This window comes from Lytechinus variegatus, chromosome 16 (assembly GCF_018143015.1).
Source record: "Lytechinus variegatus isolate NC3 chromosome 16, Lvar_3.0, whole genome shotgun sequence".
Classification (NCBI taxonomy): Eukaryota; Metazoa; Echinodermata; class Echinoidea; order Temnopleuroida; family Toxopneustidae; genus Lytechinus; species Lytechinus variegatus.
The window spans coordinates 12,783,870-12,800,309 of NC_054755.1; the positions used below are offsets into that span (position 1 = coordinate 12,783,870).

Consider the following 16,440-nt stretch of genomic DNA (forward strand, 5'->3'; position numbering starts at 1 on the left):
ATCCAACAGAAAAAAAGTTTGAAATCAATGTTATGACTGCGACAGTACACGAAAGTGATAGGTTGAACTGTTTTTTTTTTCTTTTGGGAATATGTTAAAAAAAAAGGCCATCAACGCCTTTCTTTCTCCATCCCTTCCATCCAACAACAGCATCAAAACCATCTCACTGTTGGTTAACAAGCATCACAAATATTACATTAAACAACATAAAAACACATTGAAAGGTTGCATTTTTAAACTATATTTCATTTGATAGAATGTGATTTGCTCAGTTAAAATCAAACTGGATTTTTTTTCATAGATAATAAATACAGGTTAAGTACAAATCAAATTAATAGAGATTTCATCCCAAAGCTTGCACAATAACCACTTTCATAACATATTAGTCAAGCACACTATTGTTCACAAGTTGAATGATAAAAAAGATAATTTCTATTCAAATGTGATTTAAATTTCATAAGCATTCATACAATATATTTCTAAAACTTGATGTCAGATGACAAAAGTAGCTCCACAGTCACATGAGTAAAAACTTCCTAAACCAAAATATTCAACTTTAAAGCATTTTTAAACAAATATTCCCAAACACAAAAAGCATTTTGAAGTAAACATTCCCAAAATAGCTTTGATACATCAAATAGTTAGTTCACCATACTAACATATATATATACTACACTCTCATAGCGCATTACATACATAGCTACCAATCACTTTTGCCAGAGGCGGCCCGGGAAATTTTAGTGGGGGGGGGGTGTCAACATGACCTGAATGTAGTGCCATATTTTTCTAAATGTATATATCTTCCCCTTTTCCCATGTTTGTGCACTCTTTTCAGGAGATAAAAAATCACATGACAATTGCACCACCCCTAAGCTTGGCACAGTTGACCTGAAAAGGAGCCACAATATGTTGAAACTGAGTTGTTTTGTACAATAAAAGCCTGAAAGGCCCTAAAACTGGACTTTACAGTGGTTTAGACATATTTATGACACTATACCGATGAATGAGGTAAATGCAGAAGGTAGCCTCCGGAATAGGGGAATTATTTCTACTTAAACAAAAAAAAGGAATTCATTGAAATCAATAAACCAGTACCTTATATACATAAATTGGAAGTATTTCTGACATCATTATTAGCACCTTGAAGAGGCAATATTCAGCCACTTTTCTTAGTCCAAGCTGATCTTACAAACTGACAAACCAACTTGGTCTGCTATGATATTGTCATGTGATAATAAGACCGATCTCACATTTCCAATAATATACCAATCTACTACTACCATCCTCATTCATGCCCTGTGGCACATAAGGCCTCCACGCTTTCTTTCCGTTTTTGGCGGCCTCTAGCACAACCCCTGGCCTCAATCCAACTCTTCCAAGCTGTAGGTATTTCTCGACAGATCTCCTCCATGTTGTTTTTGGTCTACCCCTTACACATTTTCATTCTGGGTTCCAATGTACCAATATTTAATCAATATTTTTACAGGAAGTATACAATAGGAAGTTACATTTACGAACTTCTTTCGTTTCTTTCACCAAGAATCTTCACAATAAGTGTTATTATCTGCAATGATAGCACACTCCAATATAACATGTGACTTGGAAATCATGGATTCTTAATGTCCATGATCTTTTAAAAATGACAAGATCTTGCTATCTTTTTTGTTAGCCATTAAGGCTTTGATTTGCGAAAGGTTTAGTTTAGCATTAAAATGGCCAAAATAAAAAGATACTACTCCATAGAAGATGCTTGTGAGATAAATGTGATACACTTTGAATCATTGCCAAATCTTACTTCAGTCAAAACAATGATTTTGAGGATAAAACAGACAAAAATGAGACATTCATCCGTACAAGAAGCTACACAACATTAGCTGGACCAGGCCGGGTAATAGCAAGGTGCAAATAATTCAGCGGGGGGGGGGGGGGGGGGGGGGGATAACGACCGTCCTAAATACTTCGCGGTTCAAAGGATTAAAACATGAATAAAGCATCTGTAAAAATTAATTAATGTGAACTCTAATGCAGTACCTTCAAAGTATACTTCTAATTGGCAAATAGTCTGTGACAAGTTACAATTCTTACAAATAAATGTATGACAATGAGATTAGATAAAAAATAATAATTCAATTCTTGTAAGACGTCATTACAAAATTCCTTTAAACATTTTGCCTAAGCAAATCTATTACACAACGCACAATATAAATTAAACATAATAAAAATGTATGCATCCATTATATAAGCTTTAATCTCGATAGGAACAGCACCTCCTAAAATGAATTCAATTTTACAGAACAAACACAAGACCTATCAACCTCAGGATTGTAAACAGCACATACAATAATGGCATGAATTTCATGCTTTGTGACCTATATGATTTACAAAACAAATATAAATCAGTTCTCGAGGGGGAAGGTCCAACCAGCTTACATGTACATTATCACAATGTCTCAGACAGTGAAATAGTCTCATGTAAAGCAGGTATCAATAAAAATGTCTCTTTTTTAGACTCCAGTGAATCAAGTACTAAAAGTAATCTAAAAATTGGTTTAATTCAATTTGGTCTAATGCCAACTCGTCTACTACCATTGGTTTACCATCAGTCCGTCCCCTATCAACATGGTCTAATGTAAACTCATCTACTATCATTGGTTTACCATCAGTCCGTCCGCTATCCACATGGTCTAATTGTCATTTCGTCCACTCACCATTTCGTCTAATAGCCAGTTGATCCAATAGCCATGAGTTCATACATCATTTGGTCTAATTGGACGACGTGTTAATTGGGCGAAATGAATTAAAAGAAAATGGGTATTTGATCAACTGGTTATGCGACGAAATGGTCATAGATGAACTGGTGATTAGACGAAGTGATTATTGGACCAAATGTTGATGGACGGAGTGGCATTACCGGGTAGAAGGTAGACCACGTGATGAGTGGACGAGTTGGCAATAGACAAAGTCCCAGTTAACCTAAAAATCAAATATCTTTCCAAATTTTGTGTCAAGATTCAGGAAGGCAAATTGATCAATAGGTTGGTGGTGATTTTTTACCTGATTGCTAAGAAAGCATGAATGCTTGTAAGCAAGCAACCAGAGGACCGACGGCTTAAGGTCATCTCCAAAGGACCTGGTACTGAGGATTAATGCCTTACCAAAGGGCACTAGCGCACCAAATGGGAATCGAACCCGGGTCACCGGAATACGAATCCCACGCTCTACCGACTGAGCTATATTAACTTCTGTGGAATTTTCATTAGTTTTGCTTTGGATTTGAACACTGGTATACAGTCTACTGTGTATTAACAGCATTGTTTATCAGCACATTCCAAGTGTGCAGTGCTACAAAATCTGTTCTTACTTGAATTTCTCACAGTAAATTAACCGTTACAAGTTGGCATTTTCAACTCTCAAGTATCTTCATGTCTGGGTTAACAGAAATCAATGATAAGGATTTGAGCTGGTTGGAATTTCATCACTGTCATGAAAAAGAAGAATTTTTTGATAAACTTCTGAAATCATTGGAAATAAATATTACAATCTGGACTACAAAGGCCAAACAGATAATAAGTAGAACACACACATCAGCAAATACACAAATTTAGATCTGCACTATAAAAATATGAATCAATCTTTACACAATGAGTACAAAAACAAATGAAAATAAATTATGCAAGGTGAAAATATAACTTATTAAAATAAAAAAATATTCCTTTTCCACTGAAAGCACAAAGAGCCTGATGCTACAAATAACACTTTTCGACACGAAATTCAACTTGTAAAGTCCAATGAAAATACGAAGGATCGTGGAATGAGTCATGTTTATGGGCAGACTTAAAATCAATAAAACTATTGAATTGTGAAAATTCAAGCAATTTAAACACTAAAAATATTAAAATCTGATTAAATAACAACAAAGTTACAGTATCTTGAACTTTTACATCATGTCAGTCAAGTTAATTGTCATATTTGTTTAATCTTAAAGTATACATTTTTTTGTTCATACTTGTGCACCAAAAATGTATCCCTTGTTACAAAATAAGTTACAATAATGATGACTTTACACAATAAACGGAGACAATGTTTCCATTATTTTGTAGCAGAAAAAAAGGAAAACTGAAAACTACACTAGAATAGTAGACCAGAAAAAATTGTAACTTACGAATATGAGGAAGTAAAATGCCTATTTCTGTACGAAAGGTTACAACATTTACATTACAGACTTATCAGTTTTAACAGTCAAATTGCAGTATAACAATGTAAAAATTCCTTTATTTTGCTCCAAATGTCTGATACGGACTATACTTATACATGTAGTGACTGTTCATAGCACAGATACCCTCCCTTTTCTTCAAGCAATCTAATACTAGCTGATACATTCCTGAATGCTAATTTTTTTGAAATATCAATCAATCTATTTTCTATTCTTCCAATGTTCAGCATTTCATAGCTGTGTACATATATATCAAACTTATCTGATCGTTAAACAAAAATGGTCCTAAGACTGAACCTTGGGGAACACATCTTATTTTCATTTTCTCTCACATTATTTTACCATGTTGAACAACATTACAGCCCTTAAGGCCAATCAGTATTCAAATATATAAAACATGGTTTATTTGTCAACTGCTAATCAATTCATTGCTCATTTTATATCTTTGATATCCTTGTCTAACTAGGTGCAACAAGTCTTAAATATTAATATATTCAACATATCAACACAGTCTTACAGATTCATCAAACAGATTTCAAACAGACTAGAAATACAACTGAATATAAAGTAGAATTGGTCAAAAGCTTCAAACTCAAGGAACACAGTTCCAAACTGTAACTCACAGAAACGATTTCAGCTTTGAGCGTACTTCAAATATAGTCCCGGTCTATATTGTGTGGGTAGATGTGGTCTGGTGTTTCTGACTGTCATCTTTCTAATAGAGGGTCGTGGGTTCAAATCCCGGCCACAGCACAATTTCCTTCACAAAGACATTTAGCCACATCGTGCTGTCCTCAACCCAGGTGTGCTGAGTTGGATTCAATGCACTGAGCATGTTATTACCACAATAATAATTGTGCTTGATATTCTCTGGCAACAGTGCTATATTATATAAATCCAGAAATGTATCTAAACAGTGCTGCACTCGACCCTGGTGAGGTGAATGGGTACCCGGCAGGATTAATTCCTTGCATGCATTGTGCGCCGGTGATGGTAGCTCGAGCTGAGGCCCGGGTAATAATAGCAGCGCTTTGTATTCTCAGGCAAAAAGCGCCTTATAAATCCAGCTATTATCATTATCATCATTATCATTAAATATTCCAATCACAATGACGCAGGGAGGTCAATTCCATGTTAGGGTCTCGGGCAGTGATGTCTTAAGTTCATATGGCAGTGTCATCTCATAGTCCTGGACCTCGATTGGGTAGACCTGGATCTACTCTCAAACTATCTTGGTCCCAATCTCTTTTTCACTCTCACTTGTAGATTTGAGCCTGTATGAAAATAAAACACAAAAAAAGCACATAGACATAAGAGCATAATTTGAAAAGATTTTACATTTGAAAATGATCTGATGTCAAATTATGGGTAGTCAGACAAAAACGATTTTTACTGTGTAAATATTATACGCTGTCATACTGTAAATATATCATCTGATTTGTCGGTACAGACTTTCAAATCTTAACAGAAGTTATTTTTTCACATCAGTTTTTGACACTATAGCACTAATCCAAAGTCTCTTATTATCTCCATTTTCTTGTGTACCTTAGGAACAGAATAATCCTAGATAGATTACACTATATAAATGCCTATCATTATCTATTCTTATTCACAAAGAATGAAGTCAGATTAAAAATCAGAATTCCAAGTGACATGATTTGAATTGTTAACAGCCCACCAACAGCATGCATTTTAGAAATTTGAAAATGAATAACAAAGGATGATTTTTTAATGATTGGAAATGTTAAAGGGTAAATGGAAGAAAATTAATGAATCATACATATTTCATAGACAAAATAAATGGAATAGAAACAAAAATTAAAACAAGTAAATTGTAGATTAGGCATATACCGGTAATTCACCCAGCTAATTATTCTGTAGTCCTTACCGTAATGAATTTACCCAAAACCAAACTAAAAAAATAACTATGAAATATTTTCAACATAAGGTCTGCTGTTGATAGGGTCTGATGAGGAAAGACTACACTTATGAGTTATTAAGCATTAAAGGTACAATCTAGTTTTGAATCTGCTACCAATATGATAGAAGTCATTCAAGAGAAGTCTGAGATGAAGGCTTAACTCACACATATCAGCAATAGACAATGTGGACGGAAAGACCATTGTTTTGATTGGTCAATTAAGAGTAAATCCCAGCGCAATATGAGATCAAATGCGACACTACATTTTACTAAATCGCATTTTGCATTAAATGTGGAAAGTCCAAGAAGTAAAATTTCATTGAAGTTCGGCTTAATGTTACGAATAATAAAATCAGACTTTTGCTTTTGCAAGAAGCCCTCTGATCGGAGTAGAGTCAAAATCGGCTCAAGTTGCAGCCAAAGATTTTGATTTGAATTCGCTTTTATTCCTACAAGGATGCTCGAACTAGACTGAATTTAGATTTCCGTAGTCCGACCACTATTCTGAACTCTGGTCGCTAAGATTTTATTAGTAGAGATACATGATTTTGTGCTCCATATAAGCAATGAATATACATGCAGTTACCCTGCCGGCAGCCGACAACAGGGGCCGTGGAGCGGTTTTCAAAGTGGTGGGGGGGGGGCTGACCATGCAAAAAATCACAATCATATGGTCATTTTTACTTTTTTGTACATGGTTTTGACCCCCCCTCCCCGCTTCCGCGTCCCCTGGACAAGATTTAAATTAAAGGCTCTCCAGACAGCTGGCAAATATGTAGTCATCATCAGCCGTTTTTTCTAATTGCTGCATAAAAAATACAAATTTGTCTGAGGAGCCTTTGACAAACCTTAAATGCAACTCTAAAGCAATGCGGTGAGCAGTGAACAGAGGCCATTTGCTTAGTCTAATATCTAAGCTCTTTGCTGTTGCTTTTGTGAGCATTATTTTTATTATTGATAAGCAGACACTGTATACACATGTACATGCTGAAACTGACCCGTACAACCCATTAACAAAATGAATGAATAAAACCTCCTGATTTCTGTCTTATCTTCAAAACAAAACATGAAAAAAGAAATAACTATGAAATCCTTATGATGTATAACATAGGTTTGCTATGACCAAAGCTCTTAAACTTCTTTGTCAAATTATGTTGTATTAGTGTGTGCATGTGTTTGTTTTTGGTCTTTTTAAAAATAATTTTTAAAGTATATTCATTTTAATATTCTATTACAAGGGGGCTACAATCTAGAAACCCCGCTATTCAGCAGTCTAGTCTATATCAAACTGATACTTAGAATCTCAAGAACACTGCATTATTCATATGTTATTTATTATTACTTCTTCAAATAATACTACATGTACCATATTGTTTGAAATGGAGATAGAAATAACAAATGAAATGAGATGATTATTTGGAACCCGCAACCAAAACAACGATCACTACACTGACATCACCTTTTAGTTAAGCCAATTCACAGCTAGCTTAAGATAAAATTTTTTCAAATAACCTTTCCCATTTTTCATACAGATAAGCAAAACACTTCGAAATGAAGATGTTACGTAAGCTTTCCCGGCAAAGCATTCAAATTTGAAGAAAGAAAGGCATGGCATAGACCCGGGGGCCGTTTCATAAAGCTGCTCATAAGCTAAGAGCGACTTCAAGAACGACTGGTGAACCCTTCTTACAGGCTGAACCATCGCCAAATAATTTACCATTTACCACAAGATAGGATCACTAGTCGTTCTTAAAGTTGCTCTTAAAGGGGAAGTTCACCCTGATAAAAAGTTTATTGTAAAAATAGCAGAAAAAATAATAAAAAATATTGCCGAATAATTCATCAAATAATTAAAAAGTTATTAGAATTTCAAGTATTTGATTTGTGACGTCATATGCGAGCAGCATTCCTACTAGCGAATGGTAAAAAAATCAATGAAATGTCATTTTCTCAGAAAATTGAAAATGGTTTTCACTGTAACTTTTGTATATCAACAGACAAATCGTTTCACACCCGATCATGAATAGAAAACAAAATTAAGTCATCAGGAACCATACAAAATTTGAAATTCATACATTTTATATTACATAACACATGGGGCAGCTGCTCGTTTATGACGTCACAAATCCAAAATTTTGAACTCTAATAACTTTCTTACTCTTTAACAGATTTTCCTCAAACCTTCACCAATATTTTTTACTATTTTTTCTGCTATTTTTACTATAAAGTTTTCTTCAGGGTGAACTTCCCCTTTAACTTACGAACAGCTTTATGAAACACCCACCAGGTGACTAGAAAAGTACATCAATGATCACGTTTGAAAATCGTTCGGCGTATTGGCCACTTTTCACACATTGACTATTGTTTGGGCTCCTGTTGAATATCAATGTTTATGAACACTAAGTTATTCTTCAGCTTGGATGTGATGAAACAAATATTTTGAAGGAATCACGCATAATCATCAAATCACAAGTGCTTTGATGTCAGTGAATTTGAAAACCACCTTGATGGTTTATCTCGAATTACATTTGAATGCTCATGTGCAGTTACAACTGTGAAAAGGCTATTCCCTATTAAAGGACAAGTCCACCCCAACAAAAACTTGATTTGAATAAAAAGAGAAAAATTCAACAAGCATAACACTGAAAATTTCATCAAAATCGGATGTAAAATAAGAAAGTTATAGCATTTTAAAGTTTCGCTTATTTTCAACAAAATTGTTATATGAACGAGCCAGTTACATCCAAATGAGAGAGTTGATGACATCAGTCACTCACTATTTCTTTTGTATTTTATTATATGAAATATTTTGATTTTCTTGTCATTGTCATGTGAAATGAAGTTTCATTCCTCCCTGAACACGTGGAATTCCATTATTTTAACATTTTGTGCTTCAGGCAAGGAGGTCCTAATCATGAAATTCATAAAAATTGAAATATTGTATAATTCAAACAATAAAAAACAAAAGAAATAGTGAGTGAGTGACATCATCGACTCTCTCATTTGGATGTAACTGGCTCGTTCATATAACTATTTTTTTAAAAATAAGCAAAACTTTGAAATGCCTTAACTTTCTTATTTTACATCCGATTTTGATGCAATCTTCAGCATTGTGCTTGTCTGATTTTTTTCTATTGATTCAAATCAACATTTTTCTGAGGTGGACTTGACCTTTAAATCAACCATGTGGCATGTCAAGCTTGTGAGGAGGATTAAACCTTGAAGCAATTTATCACCGTTTGGTTTTTATTATTCCAAGATGAACATCGATTAAGGTACTCACAAGTTGAATCTTCTCCACAGTGATAGATAAAGTCTAAAGTGGTATGGTAATAAGCAAATGAGAAGTGAAAGTACATGTGTGTATAAAACCTAAATTCATTAGAAGAATTGGAAAATTGCTGATCAGTATACACCCGCTTTGTCTTCTTTCCATTAGGCAGGGTGCTACTACATAAGCACTTGCTCGATTGCCCGGGGCAAGTAAAAGTAAGAGTTGGGCAAGTGTTTTGAAGTAAAGGCCAAAACTACTTGCCCTATTTGGGCAAGCAAAATTCACACAGTAGAAAGCAAAATTCTCACAGTAAAATGACCCAAATTAGGGTCGATGTGATATTGACCCTAATTTTGGTCATGGCAGGCAAGATAAAATCACTTTGGAAAAGAAGTGCAAGAACATGGTACCGTAGATCAGTTTATGTCAAAAGAGAGAAAAGGTAAATGGTTTATAAAACTGTAAAACTTTCTTTTGTTGAAGAAGTAAAACTATTTTCAAGGATTTTTTCGGGCAAGTGAAATAGATTTTTGGGCAAGCATATTCCAACTATTCAAAAATTTACTTGCCTGATTGGTCTGATCGAAACAGGGGGCCGTTGGCTAGCTCTGCGCACTGTCCAGAGTGCACGTGTGCGGAGATAGCTGGATTGCCCCCTTTGCGATCCCATAATGCATTGCGGTTTTGATTAGCGATAGACCTTTAAATTGCCAGATTCAAAACTCGGGCAATATGAGACTACTTTTGGGAAATATATATGGTATCTACCTCAAAACCAGTCAATATTAAATAGATATCCACTTGGCTTAACACCACTAATATGGTTATATGCTCTATTTATGACACATGTTTTTATTTATAACAAAGTAGAAAATGATTAGTATACATGGGCCCCGTCTTACAAAGAGTTGCAATTGATCTGATCAATCACAACTATGGACGGCCAGCAACGTCAACATCTATTATTCATGTTTGTTCAAGATATTTTCCAACTAGGATGTATATTCATGCATTCATTGTTTTCTTGTAAATTCACTGTGCTTCTCTTTGTTTACAAAGGACGTAATGCAAATTTCTGGTAAAAAAAGTATGACATAGAGTTACGATTGATTGGATCAATCGCAACTCTTTGTAAGATGGGGCCATGGAAAATGGACCAACTAGGCATTAGACTGAATGAGAAATAAAGTGCGTACAAGACTATGTGCTGTGTAGACAGAGTAGCAACTAGACCGGATTGACAGTAGACCAAATGATTTTAGCCCATGTACATATACCAAGTGAATATTAACCAAAGACTTGACCCTCAGAGCTCAAGCCATAGAAGAAAGATATAAAATTTAGTAAAATTTTAAAATCTTATTTTCATAAGCAACATCATATTAACATTTTCATTACCCTTCCTCATAATCACAAAGCATTTGTCTGTATTCAAAGGAAAAATAAAAAAATGCAAAGAGAACTTTTACAGATCATAGGGCTGGACTGTTTACTATTTTTTAATCTTTCTACTGACTAACAAACATTCAGATTACAGATTTTGGGCTGTGGCGTTATTCATGAGGGTATAAATGATACATAATATTGATTGGCATGAAATTCACACATTCAACAAGAAAGGAATGTTTTGAATGCAAATATGGAACCCATCATACTAGCTTGTATCTATTATCAAAATGAAAACATCACGCATTTCGTAGCACAAACATCTTGGCTTATACTATCCTGAAATGAATGACATTACAATGATTAAAACATATTTATTGGAATGAGTTTTGACGACTAATGAATAAATTACAGTATGTAGAGATACTGCTCTGCAGATTGAGAATTAAAGAACTAGAAGTTTGAGATGCAACATGTATTTGAAATAAAGTGCACTTCAAACATAAGGAGGAATACATGGGAAAGTGCTATGATATTACAAAAGTCTTTGGGATGGCAGTACATGTCCCTGTATTCAAAGACATGCCTGCGCAAGCAAATGTAATTCAGCACTGAATTTTTTTTTTTCAAAATGAGATCATCCAGTTTTGTGTCCATGATTAATTTTTTTCTCATGCCAATATGGATATAGACCTACAAATATTTTGAAGTCAAATTCACTTTGTATAATTAAAAAAAAAAATTGAAAATCTGCTTTAAAGATAAATTCCAGTATTGGTAACGATCTCAAAATGACTTTTTACAGAATCTAATATAATGACCACCCAAGTGTCTGTTTGTATGAATAAAAAATATGTGCCAAAGGATTCTGGAAGAAATTGTGTAATTGCTGAGAAATACGCAAAATAAGCGTGGATTCGGTCACTTCCGTCGGGTCTTTATTCCAGCAATAATAATGCACTGTCCCACGTGTGCCTATCTGTGTTGGTGATCTTCAGTGTGAACATTTTTAAGCGTAGATTTCAAGATTTCACAAAGTTCAGTTTATGTAACTGTACCAGATCTAGATCCTCGATGATATTGTGATAATTAAGCCTGGTTTTACAGACTTTCTCATGAAATCAGTGTTTACTGCAACTACTGGCATTTCTCTTTAATATAGCTGAGCATAGTGAGCTGAGCCTGATAGTACTGCAAGCCCAATAAGTATGGAAGAACAAGGAGGCGAGGGGGTGGTGCACGTACGACACTGGCCCTCCCCGCTCAATAAACCTGAAAGACATTTTGACTTACTAAAATTCTAGAGGAACTAAAAATTGAATGGTAATTTTTGAACAAGTTTAATCAATTGTAAGCTTCTTACATTATTCAGTCCAGTTTAACTTAGACCTTGGTCTGTGCTAAAATCATGGAAAGCAAAAAAAAAAATCAGAACTTCTGTTTATATCATATATTTCTAATGTTGACTATTTGTTTCTCCTTGCTTTAATAATGAAGAAAATACTTCATTTATCCTTCCAAGACATTTATGAATGAGTCGTGTGTCAAATGATTTGATAAATTGAACATATATAGTAGGCCTATTGATGGAGGTCTGTACCACAATTGGTTATCCATAGTTAAACCATGAATTTAAACCAGAGTTTAATTAAAACCCGCGTTCCGAAAGTGGGCCTAAGTCAGAGATGCCAACTTTTGGAAATCAGAATTAGGGAGGATTTGCAACCGCCACCAAATTATGTGCACATAATTTGGTGGGGGTTTGGTGGCGCTCGACCCTTGCGGCCGGGGTCCAGGGCCCGCCTTAGGGCCCTGGAAGCTCTGGGTTTCTAGATGCTCTCTGGTGCAATCTGACCCTTATTTTGGGGCATTTCACATGTTTTGAAATAAACATTAATCCCACTTTTTTAACATTAAAAATATCAAATATGCATTTTCACATGTAAATAAAAAATGAGGGGACAAAAGAAGTACCTGTTCAACAACAATAATAATAAGGATGAATTATCACTATCGGCTATAGGCAGGTTATGTTCCATTATAAATCCAGTAAAGAAAAGCTCAGCGCTGGTCCCTTGCTTGGTGAAATAAAGACAACAGGGTACTAGTGGAGCTCGAAGATCTTGTCATCGCAATGTCCGTAGGCCTATGCTGTTTCACGACCTCCCTGCTAAACTGAAAATTGTCCACGCTGCAAATTGCGCAAAATGCATGGTAAATTCCTCTTTCCGACTTCCGAACACACAGGTACTGGAGACTGTATTCAGTCTTATACTTCTGAGACCATTTCTTGGTCTTCTTTTGTTGATTTTCCACCATTTCGTGTCAATATCAACCCCTCAATACGCCGAAATCACACACTGACATTCCACCGCACGACTCGACAAATCCAGTGGCCGCGAGCGCACACGCCTCGCAAAGCTAGCCGGGCCTACCGGCCTGGTGCACAGTAGATTCCCGTTGGGCATATCACATGCACCAGCTTTTCGCTGCTCCTATTTGTCTACTTTTCACACAGAATTTAGTAGCAGCGAACGTAATGGAGTTACTACATGCTAAAGTTAGCAGACGATACATGTTCTTCCTATCCAATTTGTTCAATGCAAAAAAATTGTAATTTCGGGAGGATAAGGATGGTAATCGTAAGGGCGGGAGTTGGGATGAATTTTCGGGAGCCTCCCGATAAAATCGGGAGGGTTGGCATCTCTGCTAAGTATCAACACTAGACCCATAGATGTGGGACCCTCGTGAAATAGTTCAAAAGTGTAATGCTCTAAACTTATCTTGGCTTGGGCAATCAATTAAATGAATTATTTTGTGAAAATGCTCGCTGATATTTTCAAGAAATAAAAAAAAAGAAATATTGTCATAGCCCAAACACCATACTACTCACCTGGTCAAGACCGGTCTGTGAACATGCCTTCTACATCGCCACACAGATATCCTCCACAGAATAGGTGCCAGCAAGAGACTCAGAGTTGTAACACTTAATATTAATAGGTAAACCTACATGATGAGAGTGGGAGAGAGAGAGGGTGGAGGGGGAGGGAATGGCAAGATAAGAAATAAAGAGAGAGAGAGAGAAAATGGGAAAAAAATGACAGGGCAACAGCGTAAAGGACAAGAAAGAAGATATAAAAAATAATATAATCAATGAAAGTAACCATAGTAACAGAGCTTCTTGACAAATCAAACCATGATGTTCATGATATTGGTCATTGAATGACAGCTTTCAAAACCTTTATATTATTAATTCACATCGATAAATGATCACTAAACTATGTCTGACATGTTTTCTTTTGAACTGCTACATCACAATACAACACTTTGAAACATTGCTTTAAAAAAAAAAGAAGTCTCATTCTTACATTTTCTTTTATCAAGGATTTTTATTGCTTAAAAACAAACATGAAAGAATGATTAAAATTGCCCTTTTTAAGGTCAAATTCACCAAATATAAGCCAATTTTAACTAGAGAAAAGTAAAAATAAAGCATAATGCTAAAAATTTAACCAACATTGGATGTAACATATGAGAGTTAGATATTTCAATTTTACAAAATAGTTACATGTATGTTCACATCCTGGTCAGTATGCAAATGAGAGAAGTAATGACATCACCAACTCACTATTTCTTTTGTATTTTATTATATGAAATGCAAATTACTTCAATTTTCTCCCCGTTGTAATTTGAAATAAAACGTGAAAATAACTCAGGACACATGACAGGCTCACAGTAAATTATTTGATTAGGATCCATATTCATTTCATAATAGATGATTATGAAGGTGTCCTAAACTATTTTCCTTTTAATGTTATTCTATTTTGTCATTATTTTTTTGCTAATTGTATAATATTTGTAGTCGAATCCATTAATCTATTCCAATAAAATTAAAATGAACAGAAAAGAATCTTACCTCTCTTGATAGAATTCCCAATCTTCTCGCTCTGCTTCCAAGAACAAATGAGAATTCACTGACCTGAGCTAAGCCCGACGCTACGACCCATTTAATGTGCCTATTACTCAATGGCAGTAGGATACCGAGAACGAACACCCCGGTCAAAAACTAAACAAGAAAAAGAGAAGAATATCAATCAAAATTAATTAGTTATTTTTTCATAAAACAATTATCATATGATTAATAAAATCAGCTACTCTTGTGAGTGAAAATGAGTACCTCACTCTTACATGATCCATATATATACTGATCAGTCAAGTGTTTAGGTTATTACAAGAACACGCTAACATGCGACCTTTAACCTCATTAGCCTATAAATCAATCAGGGCTTGTCAAATAAAAATTTGGTTGATAAGTGGTAATACCATCATACAGAATATTGGTGTCAGACCAAGTGGAGACTAGATGCATTGGATTTTGCCAACTGGAAATCAGACAAAAAGGTTAATGATTCATAGATGGTCGCAAATGGTTGTAGACACACTAGGATTAGACTAATGGAGTGTTGAAAGAAACTTGTGATCAACTGCAAGTCTATTTTTGTCCTTAAATCATCATATGTCTTTCAATTAATCATAAATTGCTTATCTGCTCCTTAAACTTATGAGGAGTGTAATCTGATTTGCTACAGCTAAAATCGATTGATCAATTGTAACAATCAATACTGCCATTCTTTGGCAAAAGGAAGCAAGTTACAAAAAAGTATTTGTTGTAAATGAGCAATGTATGTTCATCGTTTACATAGGTGTCAACGCAATTTAACAGCATACTTTCTTTAATATCTTTCCATAGAACAATCATTTCTTCCCCAAATTTTGCCTGAACGTGCAAAATACAAAGGGTGTTTCAGAAACAACAATACGTCACTTGCTTCCTTTTGCCAAATTTGGGCAGAATAGTAAATGGATATTTGCCATTGATGTCAAATATTTTCTTGCAACACCACCAAAGTACAAAGAGTGAGTGTAGACCAGGGTCCCATTTCATTAAGACTTTTTTAAATAACAAATGCTCAATTTCTATAACAATTTTACTATCAGCCAATTAAATTAAAGGATTTCAGAAGCTTTTACCAGTAATTGTAAATTTGTTATTGTAACAAGTTCTATGAAACAGATCCCAGGTGTAATAGCTTACCTTTAGGATAACCACAGTAAAAGTAAGACTTAGGAGAATAGTCAGCTCATAGGCTACAAAGGTTGGGAATATATGAAGACCTGAAAGAGTAAGGAATGGTATTAATCAATCCCTGATGATGCTAAAAGTGATAACTCCTTTCCTTTATAGTGATAAGTGGTTTACGGTTGACATGGTATTAGTACAACTTGCCAATCAAATATTACCTACATTTTGAAACGGCTGTCTTCTTTTAACCACAACTAATACCAAGAAAAAAAAAATTATCAGATCAAAACAGGAAACAAGATAGAACAATATATTCAATATATTTATTCCATCCACCAAAAAAAAAAAAAATACTAATTCAATTTAAATCATGCACAATATACCAATGACATCTTATCTGGCAAAAAATACCCAACAAGAATAATGGTTAAAGTAAAACAAGAGCAAAATTACAAATCAAAGCTACATATCATCTGTTGCCAAGTAAAACCATGTATCTCAAAAAAAAAATTGTCAGGACAATGTACCAAAATTTACTATTTAGAATAACAACATAAGAGAAA

The 16,440-nt window shown here is 34.7% G+C and overlaps 1 protein-coding gene across 1 annotated transcript in view; it reads right to left on the reverse strand.

Moving 5' to 3' along the window:
* Positions 1–3,158: 3,158 nt before the first annotated feature.
* Positions 3,159–16,440, reverse strand: part of LOC121429659 (transmembrane and coiled-coil domain-containing protein 3-like) — a 31,010-nt gene continuing 17,728 nt past the window's right edge. Inside the window, exons 12-16 of the mRNA XM_041626805.1 lie at positions 15,890–15,969; positions 14,711–14,860; positions 13,688–13,800; positions 9,418–9,450; positions 3,159–5,487 (exon numbers count right to left, since the gene is read on the reverse strand). Coding sequence (XP_041482739.1) covers positions 5,436–5,487; positions 9,418–9,450; positions 13,688–13,800; positions 14,711–14,860; positions 15,890–15,969 — 428 coding nt within the window. The 3' untranslated portion in view covers positions 3,159–5,435. The remainder of the gene's footprint in view (positions 5,488–9,417; positions 9,451–13,687; positions 13,801–14,710; positions 14,861–15,889; positions 15,970–16,440) is intronic.